This window comes from Moschus berezovskii, chromosome 2 (assembly GCF_049115385.1).
Source record: "Moschus berezovskii isolate FMDL1 chromosome 2, NW_MosBer_1.0, whole genome shotgun sequence".
NCBI lineage: Eukaryota > Metazoa > Chordata > Mammalia > Artiodactyla > Moschidae > Moschus > Moschus berezovskii.
Genome location: NC_142461.1, coordinates 112,250,892 through 112,266,602, shown reverse-complemented (window position 1 = coordinate 112,266,602; position 15,711 = coordinate 112,250,892). Strand labels below are relative to the sequence as shown.

At 35.8% G+C, this 15,711-nt stretch overlaps 1 protein-coding gene and 1 non-coding gene across 2 annotated transcripts in view; both read left to right on the top strand.

Annotated features, from left to right (window-relative positions):
- The window catches only part of FASTKD1 (FASTK mitochondrial RNA regulator 1), a 34,320-nt gene that overhangs the window by 16,421 nt on the left and 2,188 nt on the right, over positions 1-15,711 (top strand). Inside the window, exons 8-12 of the mRNA XM_055397512.2 lie at positions 2,964-3,450; positions 5,531-5,645; positions 10,346-10,474; positions 11,175-11,306; positions 12,035-12,148. Of these exons, the coding sequence (XP_055253487.1) occupies positions 2,964-3,450; positions 5,531-5,645; positions 10,346-10,474; positions 11,175-11,306; positions 12,035-12,148 (977 nt within the window). The remainder of the gene's footprint in view (positions 1-2,963; positions 3,451-5,530; positions 5,646-10,345; positions 10,475-11,174; positions 11,307-12,034; positions 12,149-15,711) is intronic.
- On the top strand, positions 1,222-1,328 carry LOC129538777 (small nucleolar RNA U13). Its single transcript, XR_008682317.1, has one exon. It is a non-coding gene; the product is annotated as a small nucleolar RNA U13 (small nucleolar RNA).

Here is a 15,711-nt window from a genome sequence, read left to right as displayed (position 1 = left end):
TTTACTTTATTAAAAAATTTGAAGCAGATATGACAATGTTGAAGTTTAGTAATTCTGCATAGCAAGAGCCCTTACATACCTCTGTAGTTTTAAATTTAACCCTTCCCCCGCTTCAGAGCAGGTTGGTGCGAAGGAATACAATCTAGTTAAAATAGTTCACATAAATGTTTGTGTCAATATCTCCTGAAACTATCTGGGGAACCCAGGGAATTCATGTACTGGAATAATATGTTCTTTAAAACAAAAAAGATGATATATTGAACTATCTACATAGAACAGACATATTCCCTCCTCATGACCCCTAACCCCTTCCCCAGGCTAACTGTTGTCCCTGCTTCTAGCTGCATGGATTAGTTTTGCCTGTTTAGTGCCTTGCTTCTTTTGTTTAACATTTTATTTATGAGGTTTACCCATGTGTTTGCTATATATTCTTGTAAGAATATAACAGGTTTTTTTTTAGTCTATTTTAATGTTGATAGATATTTGATTTATTTCCAGTTTTTGACTAGTATAAATACTGCTGGGGTGAACATCCTCATTCGTATGTTTTAGTGAACATATGTATACATCTCTGTGGGTATTTACTGAGGAGTATGATTGTTGATTATACATATGTTATAATATGTTCACCTTCAGCAGATCCAGCTAAATAGTTTTCTATTTTGTCTTTCTTTCTTTTTCTTTCCTTTTTTTTTTTTTTAACAGTTTCCCAACTAGGGATTGCACCTGGGCTACAGCAGTGAAACCCAGAATCCTAATCACTAGTCCACCAGGAAACTCTAAATAGTTTTCTAAAGTGACTGTACCAGTTTATTTACCACTAGCAAAATGTGAGCATTCCTGGTTCTCGAGATCTTCACCAACACTTGGTACATTTTTATTTTAGCCATGCTGGTAGATTTGTGGTAGAATGTAAATAACGCAGTTGCATCTGTTGTGAGTTTTGGAATTTTAGGGAACACCATAAGGAAAGCATCAAGTGGAGTCTGGCATGTTTGTGTCTGTTGAGGGTCTATTTTCGGATTAGTATCACTAGATTGGCAAATACTGAGAGTTCCTACCTCTTGGGTCAATTCTGTAAACAGATACAACTCTGGAGGTCTTTCTTTTCTTTATGTAAAATAGTATATTAATTTTTTGTTGTTATAAGAATAAAATACTCATTTAGTACTTATTGAGTCCCTACTTTGTGTCAGGCAGTGGGCCAGATATTATGTGAAAATCATTTTGATTATAGTTCATAAGCATAATAATTGGGTGTTCACACTATTGTGTGAGATGTGCTTCCCTCAGATCTGTTATGAGGTCAACACGTGACCTATCTCATGTGAAAAAAAATCATTTTGAAAACAGAAAAAAGTATAAAGAAGAAAATAATCATTTGTAAGCCCTTTCATTTATGGTGAGTAGTTTGGTTTATTTGGTTGGTTTATTTGCTTGTGGTATATACTTATATTATCTATGTTTTTTTCGTAGTTGAGAATCAGGAATGTACAGTTTTATGTTCCTCCTCCCACACGCTTAATGTTAAAAGCATTTTCCTACATCATTTAAAGCTATTTGTAAATATTTTTAGTGATTGGATATTGCCCATCATATGACTGTATCATAATTACCTTAACTATTCCCCTTCCTGGGGTATGTAGACTGTTTTCAAATTTTAGCCACATAAAAAATATGATGAATAATGTAACAAAATCTTTGTCTTCATTTTAGATTATTTTCTTAGGCTAGTTTACTAGACAAAGATTGATCATGTCAAATGATGTAGTTACTTTTAAAGTTCTTAAGCTATACTGCTAAATTACTTTCCAGAAAGGTTGCACCAACTTTTTAAATTTACTGTTAGTGAATGAGAAAGTCTGCATCAATATATCCTTGTTAGCCTTGATATCATCATTATTTTAATATGCTAACTTAATATGTTTAAAAGTAAATCAGTTTTCTTTTAATTTATATTTGATTATCTCTTCCAGTACTTCTAAACTTAAAAGATGCTTTAAAAGCTCCCGGTTTTTAATTTGTATTTTAACAACTGCTGTCCTGGTGGTGGGGCAATAAGCATAGGGATTTGGGAAAGGAGGAGTAGAGAATGGGGTCAATTTATGCTCTGTGTTTGTCTTTTTTGTCTGTTTTTTTTTTTTAAGGTTGGGCTTCTTATGTTGCAGAAGAAGGGGATCACTGTTATTGAGTGGTCACTCTTTGCCTGTTCTAGATCATACCAGCTTCTGACAGGTCATATCCAGAAATACAGTCCAAATTCTGTCTCTCGCAACAGCTCTGCAGACACTGTTCTAATGTTGACCTTTTGTTTGTCAGGGACTATGGTTTTATTTTTGCATAAAAAATTGAGGATATGTTTTAGAACATCTTAAGGCAAAGAGCTGGACACGACTGAGTGACTGAACTGAACTGAACTGAAGGCTTTCCTTAGTAAGCCTTTATGAAACTTGTCATCTTGAAATTTATCTAACCCTTTTTATTTATTTTCATTTATTTATTTATTTTTAGCTGTACTGGGTCTTTGTTGCTGTGCAGGCTTTTTCTAGTTGTGGCAAGCAGGGGCTACTCTAGTTGTGGTACATGGGCTTCTCATTGCTGTGGCTTCTCTTGTGGAGCATGGGCTTTAAGGGTGCAAGGGCTTTTGTACTTGCGGCATGTGGGCTCGGCAGTTGAGGCTCCCAGTCTCTAGAGCACAGGCTCAGTAGTTGTAGCACACAGGCTTAGTTGATCCGGGCATGTGGGATCTTCTGGACTAGGGATCAAACTCATCTCCTGCATTGGCAGGCGGATTCTTTACCACTGAGCACCAGGGAAGCCCCTAACCCTCTTCAAATTATATTTTAAAACTATCACACCTATTAAGTGTAATAATAATTATATATTCATGTTTTAATTCTTATAACTAAGTTTTGCTGCTGATATATTCATTCTGTTTTTTTTTTTTCCTTCTTTCTTTATAGTCATTTGAAAGTCAGTGTCATACCTAGTGAGATTTCCATCCTGGTCTATGCTCTCTCAATGCTTCCTTCTGCTCACCTGGACAAAGTGAGGATGTCGCAGATTGAAGCAGTTTTGCCACAGTGTGACCTACATGACCTGAATATTTTTGCAGCATCTGTTTTAAGATGTATTCAGTATGATCACATGTATCTGGATAATATTCCTGGGAAACAGTTGAAAGTACTTCAAAAATTAGATCACTATGGTCATCAGAGACTACAAGAATGTAAAAGTTTGAATCTGTTATGGGAAGAAATTAAATCTTTAAAAGGAGACTGGTTTGCTGATTCACTTCTTGAAGAAACAGTTGTTACCTTCCAGCGTTTGATGGATGAAATTAATTACATCAATGTTGCAGGGATTGCATCTTTTATTTCTAAAACCAACTACCTCAGTACTTCACTACTTGATAAGATAGCCTCAGTGGTCCTTCAACAGATTGAAAAGGTGAAATTGAAATGTTTCATATTATTGTCAACTTCTAGAAGCATAAATGTTTATAATAAGTGCTTGAAGAACTTGATTGGAATTTGAAGTTTAAAAATTAAGCTCTAGTTTCTGGTAAATAATAATAGTTGTGTTAGGATAATGGAGATGTATGATTTTTGCTTTCTTTTTCTTATTTTCTATAATCCTATGATACTTTTACTATTTAAAACTATTCAAAAGAGTAGGATAAATGTGAAAACTGAGAAAATTGTAGGTCTTCACTGACTTTAGTATAATTGAATTGTCAGTGTGTCTCCTTACAGTTTTATTTCTGGAACTTGTAAAATGCTGTTTGTTTGTTTTTTTAATTAATTAATTTATTTTTGGCTGTGTTGGGTCTTAGTTGCTTCATGGACTTTTCTCTAGTTAGGGACTACTCACTAGTTACAATGCATGGATTTCTCATTGCAGTGGCTTCTCTTGTTGCTTGGAGCCCAGACTCTGGAGCACAGGCTCAGTAGTTGTGGCACATGGGCTTAGTTTTTCCATGGCACGTGGGATCTTCCCAGACCAGGGATGGAACCCATGTCTCCTGCTTTGGCAGACGAATTCTTTACCACCGAGCCACCAGGGAAGCCCCAATGATGCTTTTTGAATTATGTGAGAAAACAGTCACTTACAAAATCAAGTATATATATCAGAATATGGTTTTTTCTTACAAGATAGTGTTTCTAATAAGTGAAAATAAAAGTCTATCTTTGTGCCTAGCATAGTGCCTGCTGTTTATTAAGTATTGGATGAATGAATTTAAAAAGAAGAATGAAAGAAAAATGAAGTCTGATTATTATTATAAATTAGGAAGCTTTCTTGTTATATGATGAGTCTATAAAATGCACTTATATCATGGAAATTAGTGATACTATCTTCTTGTCATTTCAGTGACTAAGGAATTCTGGAACAGAATTTTATACTTATGAAATCAATTTGTACTTATCTGATTTATTTTTTTCTACATTAATATTTAGAGTTACTAGAGATTAGTGACGGAATTAAATAGATTATAGCCAGGTAGAGAACTTAACAATGATACATGTGTCATTTAACTGTTCAGTTCAGTTCAGTTGCTCAGTCGTGCCCGACTCTTTGTGACCCCATGAATCACAGCACGCCAGGCCTCCCTGTCCATCACCAACTCCCGGAGTTCGCTCAAACTCATGTCCATCGAGTTGGTGATGCCATCCAGCCATCTCATTCTCTGTCATCCCCTTCTCCTCCTGCCCCCAATCCCTCCCAGCATCAGAGTCTTTTCCAGTGAGTCAACTCTTTGCAAAGTATTGGAGTTTCAGCTTTAGCATCAGTCCTTCCAATGAACACCCAGAATTGATCTCCTTTAGAATGGACTGGTTGGATCTCCTTGCAGTCCAAGGGACTCTCAAGAGTCTTCTCCAGCACCACAGTTCAAAAGCATCAATTCTTCGGCGATCAGCCTTCTTCACAGTCCAACTCTCACATCCATACATGACCACTGGAAAAACCATTGCCTTGATTAGATGGACCTTTGTTGGCAAAGTAATGTCTCTGCTTTTTATATACTATCTAGGTTGGTCATAACTTTCCTTCCAAGGAGTAAGCGTCTTTTAATTTCCTGGCTGCAGTCAGCATCTGCAGTGATTTTGGAGCCCAAAAAAATAAAGTGTGACACTGTTTCCACTGTTTCCCCATCTATTTCCCATGAAGTGATGGGACCAGATGCCATGATCTTTGTTTTCTGAATGTTGAGCTTCAAGCCAACCTTTTCACTCTCCTCTTTCACTTTCATCAAGAGGCTTTTGAGTTCCTCTTCACTTTGTGCCATAAGGGTAGTGTCATCTGCATATCTGAGGTTATTGATATTTCTCCCAGCAATCTTGATTCCAGCTTGTGCTTCTTCCAGCCCAGTGTTTCTCATGATGTACTCTGCAAATAAGTTAACTGTGGGCATGTTCATTTAACTATAGGCTTGTTAGATAAAGAGTTCTACTTAGGATAATAATTAGGCTAAATTTTATTTTGTTTTGTTGAGGTTTAAACAGTAATCTTTTTGTTCTATTTTTTACAGATTCATCCTTTTGCAATTCTTGCTATTATTCTTCCATTCAGCACCCTGAACTATGATCCACCTCAAAGGGATGAATTTTTTGGAACTTGCATTCAACACCTTAATTCTTACTTAAGTAGGTATATTGTTTAGTACTACATAGATGAGGAGGTTGGAGAATACTGTTGCTGCTGCTCTTAAGACATACTGCTTTTTTGAAGGATAACAAAAATAGCCATGAGTTTTATACCTTCAAAAAAATGTTTTGGATCCATTTTTAAAAACTGTTTTATTATGATAAATGTCAAACTTGCATTAGAAAGTAGAGAATTGAAAAAGTAGCACTTGTGAACTCACTAGGTAGATTCAGTAATTGTTCACATTTTATCATATTTGCTTTATTGTTTCTCTTGCTCTCATTTTTTCTATGCCATTTCAAAATAAGTTGTAGGGAATGTGACTCTTTACATCTAATTGCTTAGACGCACACCTCCTAAGAATAATGATCTCCTAAGTCACAACAATACTGTTATCACATAGAGAAAATTAATTGTCTCCTGATATATAATATAGGGCTTCCCTGATAGCTCAGTCAGTATAGAACCTGCCTGCAATGCAGGAGACACGGTCGGAAGATCCTTGGATTGGAAGATCCTCTAGAGAAGGGAAATCCCATGGACAGAGGAGCCTAGAGGGCTACTATCTATAGGGTTGCAAAAGAGTCAGACATGACTTAGAGACTAAGCAACAACAATATGTAATATACAATCTGTTTTTAAGTCTCCCTCATTATTCCCAAAATACCTTGTTTACAGTGATTATTTTGGACACAGAATCCAGTCAAGGTTCACTCATTCCAGTAGGTTATCTCTCTTACATTTTGCCAGATTGCTCTGTGTGTGTGTGTGTGTGTGTGTGTTTGTCTGTGTATATGATGAACCATTTGAAGTGCCAGCCCTAAATACTTCAGGTTGTAAGGACATTCTCCTCTGTAAACACAATGCCAGTATCACCCTTAAGAAAGTGAACAAGTACCATTTACCACCTAGTATTAGTCACTCAGCCATGTCCAACTCTTTGTGACCCCATAGCCTGCTGCCCATGGGATTCTCCAGGCAAGAATACTGGAGTGGGTAGCCATTCCCTCTCCAGGGGATCTTCCCAACCCAGGGATCAAACCCGTGTCTCCTTCATCTACCGCACTGTGGGCAGGTTCTTTACCTTCTAAGCCAATTGGGAAGCTACTGTCTACTCAATGCATAATAAAGATTTCCTAATTGTCACCAAATTTTCTTTGATAAATTTTTAAAGAAACTGATGTTGGGCTATATCACTTTCTCCCTATCTTTTTTTCTCTTGATATATATATATTTTTTGTAAAAGGGATTGGCCATTTATTATGGGTTGTGCCACATTCTGGATTTGTTTGAGTGGTTTCTTTTAACTTGCTCCTCCATCATCTGTATCCCTAGTAAACTGGAAGTTAGTTACAGATGCTTGGTTAGATTCAGAGTAAACATTTTCAGCAAAAAATGTTTTGTCTGTGGTGCTGTATATCTGATATTTGTATCATTTCTGGAGACATATAACATTTGATTGTTTTTGTCAATTTTAATATTTTTTTTTAATAGAAAACAAAGATTTCTTAAGGTCCTTTATAGATATTTATTAATTGTCAGAAAGGTTGTTGCTCTGGTGCTGATTATTATGTCTCTTTAAAAAGTCTATATAGTGTTTTAGTACCAGAAAAAAGTGGAATAGAAATATTCCTTCCTACTACTGGCCGTAGCAGAAACAGTATGTGAGGACAGCAAAGACAGGAAATTATTTTTTTGTTTTCATCTATTTTGGTCCTGAGTTGTATTTGTTTCTATTTGGCCTTAAAGAAAAAGGCTTTATGGGGCTTCTCTTCTCAGATTCATACTTCTTACACGTCAGGATAATGTGAGAGTTTTAGAGGTGAAACATCTGGCTCCGTAGTTACTGCTTTTTCAGTCAGTATTCACCAAGTGCTTACTGTCAGGTGGTCGTTAGTCACTGGAGATATAGGAGAGAGTGAAAAGCTGATAGACTTTACCATCATTGAGTTGACTTTCTGGCGGGGTGAAACTGGCGTACATAATGAGCAAGTTCACAAGGTGATAAGAATCTGAGAGCACTAGAGCGGGGTAGGAATGTAGGATGGAGGGTAGTGAGGCGGGCCAGATGGAGTAAGGAGATGCCGTTGACCATGGAGTGAATGAAGTGAGAGAGGAGCAGCCCAGGATAAAGAAAAGCAAGCGCAAAGGGCTGTGCGGTGAGAACATGCTTGATTTCTTTTAGGAACAGCGTGAATCTGCCACAGATTCAGTGTGGCAGGAATGGAATGAGGGAGACCAAGTTGATAGGAGAAGAAACTGGCTTTCCTCAGAACTTTTTGCTGTGCCTGGAGAGTAAGAAATAGTCATTCTGTTATCCAAGCAACAAATACTTAACTGAGAGCTTCTGTGTCCAGCATAAGATGTTAGTCTTTATGTTATGGTATGTTTCTCTAGACTTGTAGACCTCTAGTTAGGCTGTGTGAGACAGTATAAATATATTAATGATGTCAGTATGATGTTCATGGACTTTGGTATATTTTTTGTAGGATCTTTGTGCCAGATAGTATCTGACCTATTTTTGTTTCTCTAATAGACAAGTAAAATGTGACTGTGACATGTGTGTGTTTATTCATGTACAGATGTATGCATGTGTGGCATTCATATATACTCTCCTTTTAGTAATAGAACTATATATAGAAAGATGAGACTTGAAACTGAAAGATGAGACTTTGCATATGCTTTATTGATTGTTCAGCTGTGTGTCAACAACCAGAAGGAAATGAAACTACAGTCTTTTTTTTTTTTTCTTCAAATAAGGGATATAAGAGATGAGAGTTTGAGAAGTACAGCTTTGATTTTTGAAGACTTTACTGTGAAAATGATTGCAAAATTCTTGGAGACCTAAAGCTGAATTTTAAGTAATTTATGGAATGATACTTTTCTTTATTTTGAATAAACATTAGTTTTGACAGATCAGTTTTGTTGGTAGAGATCATCACGTAACCTTGTTTCTGACTTGATGTTGCTTTATTACATAAACTCAGCAAAACAGTTGAAAGATTTAACATCTTTTTTTTGTCCTTTGTAAGAACCTTTGCTGCTAATGGTGCATTTTAGGTGATCCCTTCCCTCTCATCAGAAATGTCTTTTGGCAGAGAAAGGCAAATACCATGTGATATCGCTTATATGGGGAATCTAAAGTATCATGCAAAGGAACATATTGACAAAACAGGAACAGACTCGTGACATAGAAAACAAACTTACGGTTGGTTACCAAAGGGGAAAGGGATGGGAGGGATAAATCAGGAATTTAGGATTAGTGCATAAAAACTACTATATGTAAAGTATATAAATAAGTTCCTACCATATAGCCCAGGGAACTGTATTCAGTGTCTTGTACTAAACTATAATTGAAGAGTATGAAAGAAGAGAATATATATATTTTCTCTTTTTTTAATGTATATATTCTCTTTTTTCATACTTTTCTGTTATAGTTTATATATATATATAAATATGTTATAGTTATATAGTTATAACTATATATATAACTATACTCCAATAAAAAATTTTAAAAAAAGAGAGAAAGAGAGAAAGGAAATTCCTCTTGGATGAGGCAAATCAGGTAAATAACTGCAAGCCTTATATTCTGGGATACACAGTGTGGTGCTGGCTGACATGTCAGGGAAGAGGCGCTAGATGAGACCTGACCTTCATACGTGTCTGTCCTCAGCCTGGAGGTCTGAGAGCCCTAGAGAGTAGCATAGCACAGTGGTTCAGACTCCAGAGCTGGACTCTCCCAAGTTAAATCTCACCCTCCACTAGCCAGTCATGCTGAGGCAAGTCATTAAATTTCTCTGTGCTTCAGTACACTTGGTTTATAAAGTGGAGATAATAATCATTCCTATTGTACACTACAGTAAGGTTTTTAATGAGGTAATATTTGTAAAGTGCTTAGAATGATTCTCCACACAGTCTGTGCAATATTACATCAGTATATAGAAACTGGTGGGCTTTCTTATTTTTACATACTTTATTGACCTTTTGTTTCTTTTTTTTTCCCATGATATATAGGAGTTTTTATTGAAAAACAAAAAAAACACGTGTACTTGAACATCAAAAGTTATTGTTTATCACAAAAACAGACATCTCAAGTTAATGATTTTAGTGCTTTTCTATGTTTGGTAAAATACAAGAGTCTGGGCTCCCTGAAATTTTTCCTTTGATGTGAATCTTAACTACCTAGGACCAGTGTCCTGTTTTGCTTCATCCTGAATTTCCCCTCTGGGTGCACCGTTGTAGGTGGTTGCAGTGGCTGATGGCTTGGTAGAATGACCTTTTGTTTCCAGTCTTTCTCTTTTCAAGGCAATTTAAAGACTTTTATTGGAAGTATAATAATAATGCAGACATGTTTGTACATCCTTTATATATATATATGCATACACACACACACACACACACACATATATACATAGTGTATGTGGATTTATAGAAATTGAATCATGTAAGAAATCAGTACCCAGATCAAAAAAATAGAATATTAGCATGGTAACCTTCTTCCTGGCTTTCTTTCCTGTTCTTCCCCTACCCAAAGGCAACCACTTTACTACCATCCTTACTTGTGACAGGATAGATTAATTTTGTCAAGGTTGTGTTTGTATCATTTTTTAAAAACCTGGTTTTACCTGAATAAAGTATGTACTTACATGTATGTGAAGCAGCTGTACATTTTAATTTTTTTTTCTTAATTTTGTTTTAGGTGTATTGGATCCTCTCGTGTTAGTGTTTCTTGGTTACTCTTTGGCTACACTTCAATATTTTCCAGAAGATCTATTGAAGGCAATTTTTAACATCAAATTCTTAGCCAGATTAGATTCTCAACTTGAACGTATGTAACAACTATTTAATTTAAAAAGTTATCAGTTATATTTAAATCCAAGTTTCAGCTCTGCCTACCTACTTAAAGCATTTCAATGTTCATACTGATTTTTTTCTGTTTATTATTGTAGAATATAGAACAGTATAAAATAGAAAATGAAAGATTGTTCATAATCTTACCACCAAGTGAAACTACCACTTTTAATATTTTAGAATGTTTCTTTTATGTCTCCTGCCTTCATATATGTTGATATATCTATATGTTTTAAGATAAAATTTGAATTATATATATATTCACTTTTGTCTATTGCCTTTTATCATTGAACTATATTTTGAAAAATTTTCCATGCCATTACATTTTTTTTTTGATGTCATGATTTTTTTTTTTGTTTATAGAATCTGACATTGTCCTCATCTTTGTTTCCTTAGGATAAGTTGCTAAATGTGGAATATTAGATCAATGAATATTCTTTGGCAGTATTTTTTAAAATATGGTTTTAACATTCATAATTAGGGAGAACAACATAGGTGTTGGTCCTAATGATCCCATTGAGTGTAATAATTTAAAAATATAGAACATGTATACACAAATGAAATGATTTTATAATATGAAAATAAAAGTTACAGTCATTAATGGGGATAAATGAATGTGAAAAATGAATTGTCTTTTTCTGAGTTCAAAGTCTATTAATGTATTTTTAAAATTTCAGTTATATGTTCATCTCTAAATATGAAGGTCCAATTTCGTCTTATGGAATTAAATAGAGCAGTCTGCTTGGAATGCCCTGAATATCAGATTCCATGGTTTCATGACCGCTTCTGTCAACAACACAATAATAAAGGTTTGAGTTTTCTTTGGGTCAGAAAGTAAAGTTTAATTCTAAAGCACATTATTAGTAGTGCACTGTTTTTATTGTTTAACCTATCATGACACCACAATTCCCAAGAGTGCCATAACTTGTTTAATGGAAACATTTTGTAGATGAAATTTGTGTTGTAAAAAATTCTTAATATTTAAGACACTAAATTGATGCTTTTGAACTGTGGTGCTGAGTCCCTTGGACTGCAAGGAGATCCAACCAGTCCATTCTAAAGGAGATCAATCCTGGGTGTTCATTGGAAGGACTGATGCTAAAGCTGAAACTCCAGTACTTTGGCCACCTCATGCGACGAGTTGACTCACTGGAAAAGAATCTGATGCTAGGAACGATTGGGGGTGGGAGGAGACGGGGACGACAGAGAATGAGATGGCTGGATGGCATCACCGACCCGATGGACATGAGTTTGAGTGAACTCCGGGAGTTGGTGATGGACAGGGAGGCCTGGCGTGCTGTGATTCATGGGGTCGCAAAGAGTCAGACACAACTGAGCGACTGAACTGAACTGAAACCTCTTTTGGTAGAGAGTCAAAGAACTTGTATTAAATTTAATGTCATTGCATATGGTATTATTAATACAGCAAGGCTCTTGTTGGAAATATTAATCTTTATTTTTTAGTTTGTAGATGTGGAATGATTTTCATTCAAAAACTGATTATTTTAAGTGAACTAATTGCTTTCATTTCATGAAGATTTTGGCAGCATGAATGGAGCACAACAGCAGATTTATAAAATGTTAGCAGAGGTACTGGGAGGAATCAATTTTGTGAAAGCCTCGGTTCTTACACCTTATTACTACACAATAGGTAAGTCTTTGGTAGGCTATTAACAATTTTCAGAAAATCAGACTAAATAGAATCATCTCATCAGTTGGAATTTTAAAACTTTAAAAAAGTTATTTCATTATCTTGAAGATTTTCCGAGAATTCCCTGGGAGTCCAGTGGTTAGGACTTTGTGCTTCCACTGTAGGGAGCATGGGTTTGATCCCTGGTCTGGAAACTGGGATTATTATGTCCCAAGCCAATTGTATTAACAGTTCATATTTGCATTAATACTTCATGTTATCAAGAAGCTTATTTTTATGTGAAAATATAAATGTCATTAATATTTGTATATAAAGATATGGTATAATTGATACAATTGTATGATTACCATTTAGTATCATTTAATATAATGGTATGATTACCATTAAGTACCACTTAGTACAGTGGTACTAAGATTGGGAAGAAAACACTTACTTATATGATATATACACATGCTTATAGAGAAGGAACAGATAAGCAAAAAGAGGAAAATCACCCATGGTACAGCCACTGTTTGCTTTCGATGTCTGTTTTTCTCTTTCTGACTTTTTTTTTCATTTTTAATGACATTTGTTTTCTTTCTAAATTTTACACGCAGTACTTGTTCATGTGTACAAGCAATATGTATCTTTAAAAAGTCTGTTTTTTTAAAACTAAAATGACTTTTTATAGTATGTAACTTTGAAAGTGAAGTGAAAGTGAAAGTAGTTCAGTCGTGCCTGACTATGACCCCATGGACTGTAGTCCATGGAATTCTCCAGGTCAGATTACTGGAGTGGGTAGCCTTTCCCTTCTCCAGGGGATCTTCCCAACTCAGGGATCGAGCCCAGGTCTCCCTCATTGCAGGCAGATTCTTTCCCAGCTGAGCCACAGGGAAGCCCAACTTTGTTTATATATTGTGAATATTTTTTCTATGTCAACAAATATAATTATACAACATTATTTTTAGTCACTGTATATATTTCATTGAATGAGTATGCTATAGTTTACTAAGGTTTTTTGCTGCTATGTGCATCTCTCAATGCTGTAATTTCATATAACAATAATAATAGTAATTGATACACTCCCATATTGATTATTATGTTAGACATTAATTCTTCTATTGATTTTAAATTTTTATTTATTTATTTTTGGCTGTGCTGGGTCTCTGTTGCTGCATGGGCTTTTCTCTAACTGTGGTGAGTGTAGCTACTCTCTAGTTGAGGTGTGTGTGCTTCTTATTGCGGTGGCTTCTCTTGTGATCACAGCTTCTAGAACACGTGGGCTTAGTAACTGTGGTGCATGGGCTTAGTTGCTCTGTTGCATGTGGAATCTTCCCACACCAGGGATCGAACCAATGTCTCCTGCATTGGCAGGCAGATTCTTTACCACTAAGCCACCAGGGAAGCCCTTAAGTGCTTTATATATAATAAGCTTATTATATCCCCTTAAGTTTTGCAAATACTGTATTTTTATAGATAAGGAAACTGAGACCCAGAGACATTGTTGTTTGCCCAAGGTTATATAGCTGGCAAATGGCAAAGCCAGAATGACTTATGCATTCTAGCTCCAGAATTCATTCTCTTAAAAATGAGAAAAGTATATTTCATGTTTCATAATCAACTTGAAGGTGCTTCAGTGCCTCAGTTTCTCTTAAGAATAGGTAATTAAATCTACTCTTTCTTCTTTTTCATTCCTTGTTTCTTCTTTCATTTTTCTTGGTTTAAATACTTTTATCATTGTTTTTATTATGGGAAAAATTTCATACATATACAAAAATAGAGAGACTAGTATAATGAACCCTCATCCAGCATTAAAAATGATCAATACTCACTAACCAGAATCCCACCTGATCCTTTCCAAACAAATCACAGATAATATATCACTTCAGAATGTATATCTAAAAGGATATATAACCATAGTGCCATCATTTTCATCTCTACAACTGTTCATAATAATTTCTTAATATTATATTGCTTATCAACATTTAAGTATCTCCGTTATCTTGTATATGTTGTATTTTACTGTTTATTAAAATTGGAATCCAAATTTTACCTTTGGGTGATCTGTCTTTTTAAGTTGTACATTTCTGTCTTTTTTCCCCTTACAGTTTATTTATTGAAACTAAGTATTTTGTTTTTTCATATTTTGAACTTTTCCAATTGCAGTTCTGTGATGTCATTCAGCATGCTCCTGCATCCCCCATTTTTCCTGTAAACCAATAGTTAGATCTGGAGGTTTGACTTGATTAGTCAACTAGGTTAGTTTGGGGACAGTAGTGGTGGTTTTTTTTGCCAGCTCTTTCATAAATGGTATGTGCTTCTTGTTGCATCTTATCATAAGACATACAATTCTAGTTGTCTTACTATTATTATATTAAGATTCATCAGTGTGTTTGTAGGTCATCAGTTCATCCATTAGGAAGTTTGCTCCTTAGCTTGTCACCTAATGATTTTAGCAGCCATTTAAATTATTATCTAAATGCATCTTTCATCAGGGGTAGCAAAGTAGTGATATTGTACATGTATCATTTCTTCTGCATTTATTAGCTGGAATTTGTCTAAAAAGAACTTTCCTATGTCAGTTGTTTAGTTACCCCGATGTACAGTTCATTCAGGAAAGACAGGATACTTGCCTCAATCTTTGTCTTTGCTAATTTTCTGATGAGTTGGTTTAGCTGCTCAGACTGTGAATAAGAGATTTAAAGGGATTAAGATAAAACTTCTTAATGTGATTTGGCTTGAAGTGAAGTGAAGTCGCTCAGTCGTGTCCAACTCTTTATGACCCCATGGACTGTAGCCTATGAGACTCTTCCATCCATGGGATTTTCCAGGCAAGAGTACTGGAGTGGGTTGCCATTTCCTTCTCCAGGATATCTTCCCAACCCAGGGATCGAACCCAAGTCTCCCACATTGCAGGCAGATGCTTTACCATCTGAGCTACCAAGGAAGCTGTGATTTGGCTTAGTGCAGTGCTAATTATAGACCTCATGCTAACCAATAGTTTAGTAATACTTTCTGGTTGATTTTTATTGATCGATTTTCAAAGAGGTGCTCTTGGATCATATAATAAGTTGGATAGGGACTTCCCATCAGTCCAGTGGTTAAGACTCTGCACTTCCATAGCAGGGGGCATGGATTCTATGCCTGGTGGGGGAACTAAGATCCCTCATGCCACATGGTATGGCCTAAATAAATAATAAATGAAATAAGTTGGATAATTAGAGAGGTACCTCATTCTTCATGTTTGTGAGTGTGTCAATCCTGGGTGTTCATTGGAAGGACTGATGCTAAAGCTGAAACTCCAATACTTTGGCCACCTCATGTGATGAGTTGACTCACTGGAAAAGAGTCTGATGCTGGGAAGGATTGGGGGTGGGAGGAGACAGGGACGACGGAGAATGAGATGGCTGGATGGCATCACCAACTCGATGGACATGAGTTTGAGTGAACTCCGGAAGTTGGTGATGGACAGGGAGGCCTGGCGTGCTGTGATTCATGGGGTCGCAAAGAGTTGGACATGACTGAGCGACTGAACTGAACTGAACTGTATTTGTATACATGTGTAAATATTTAAGATATACCTT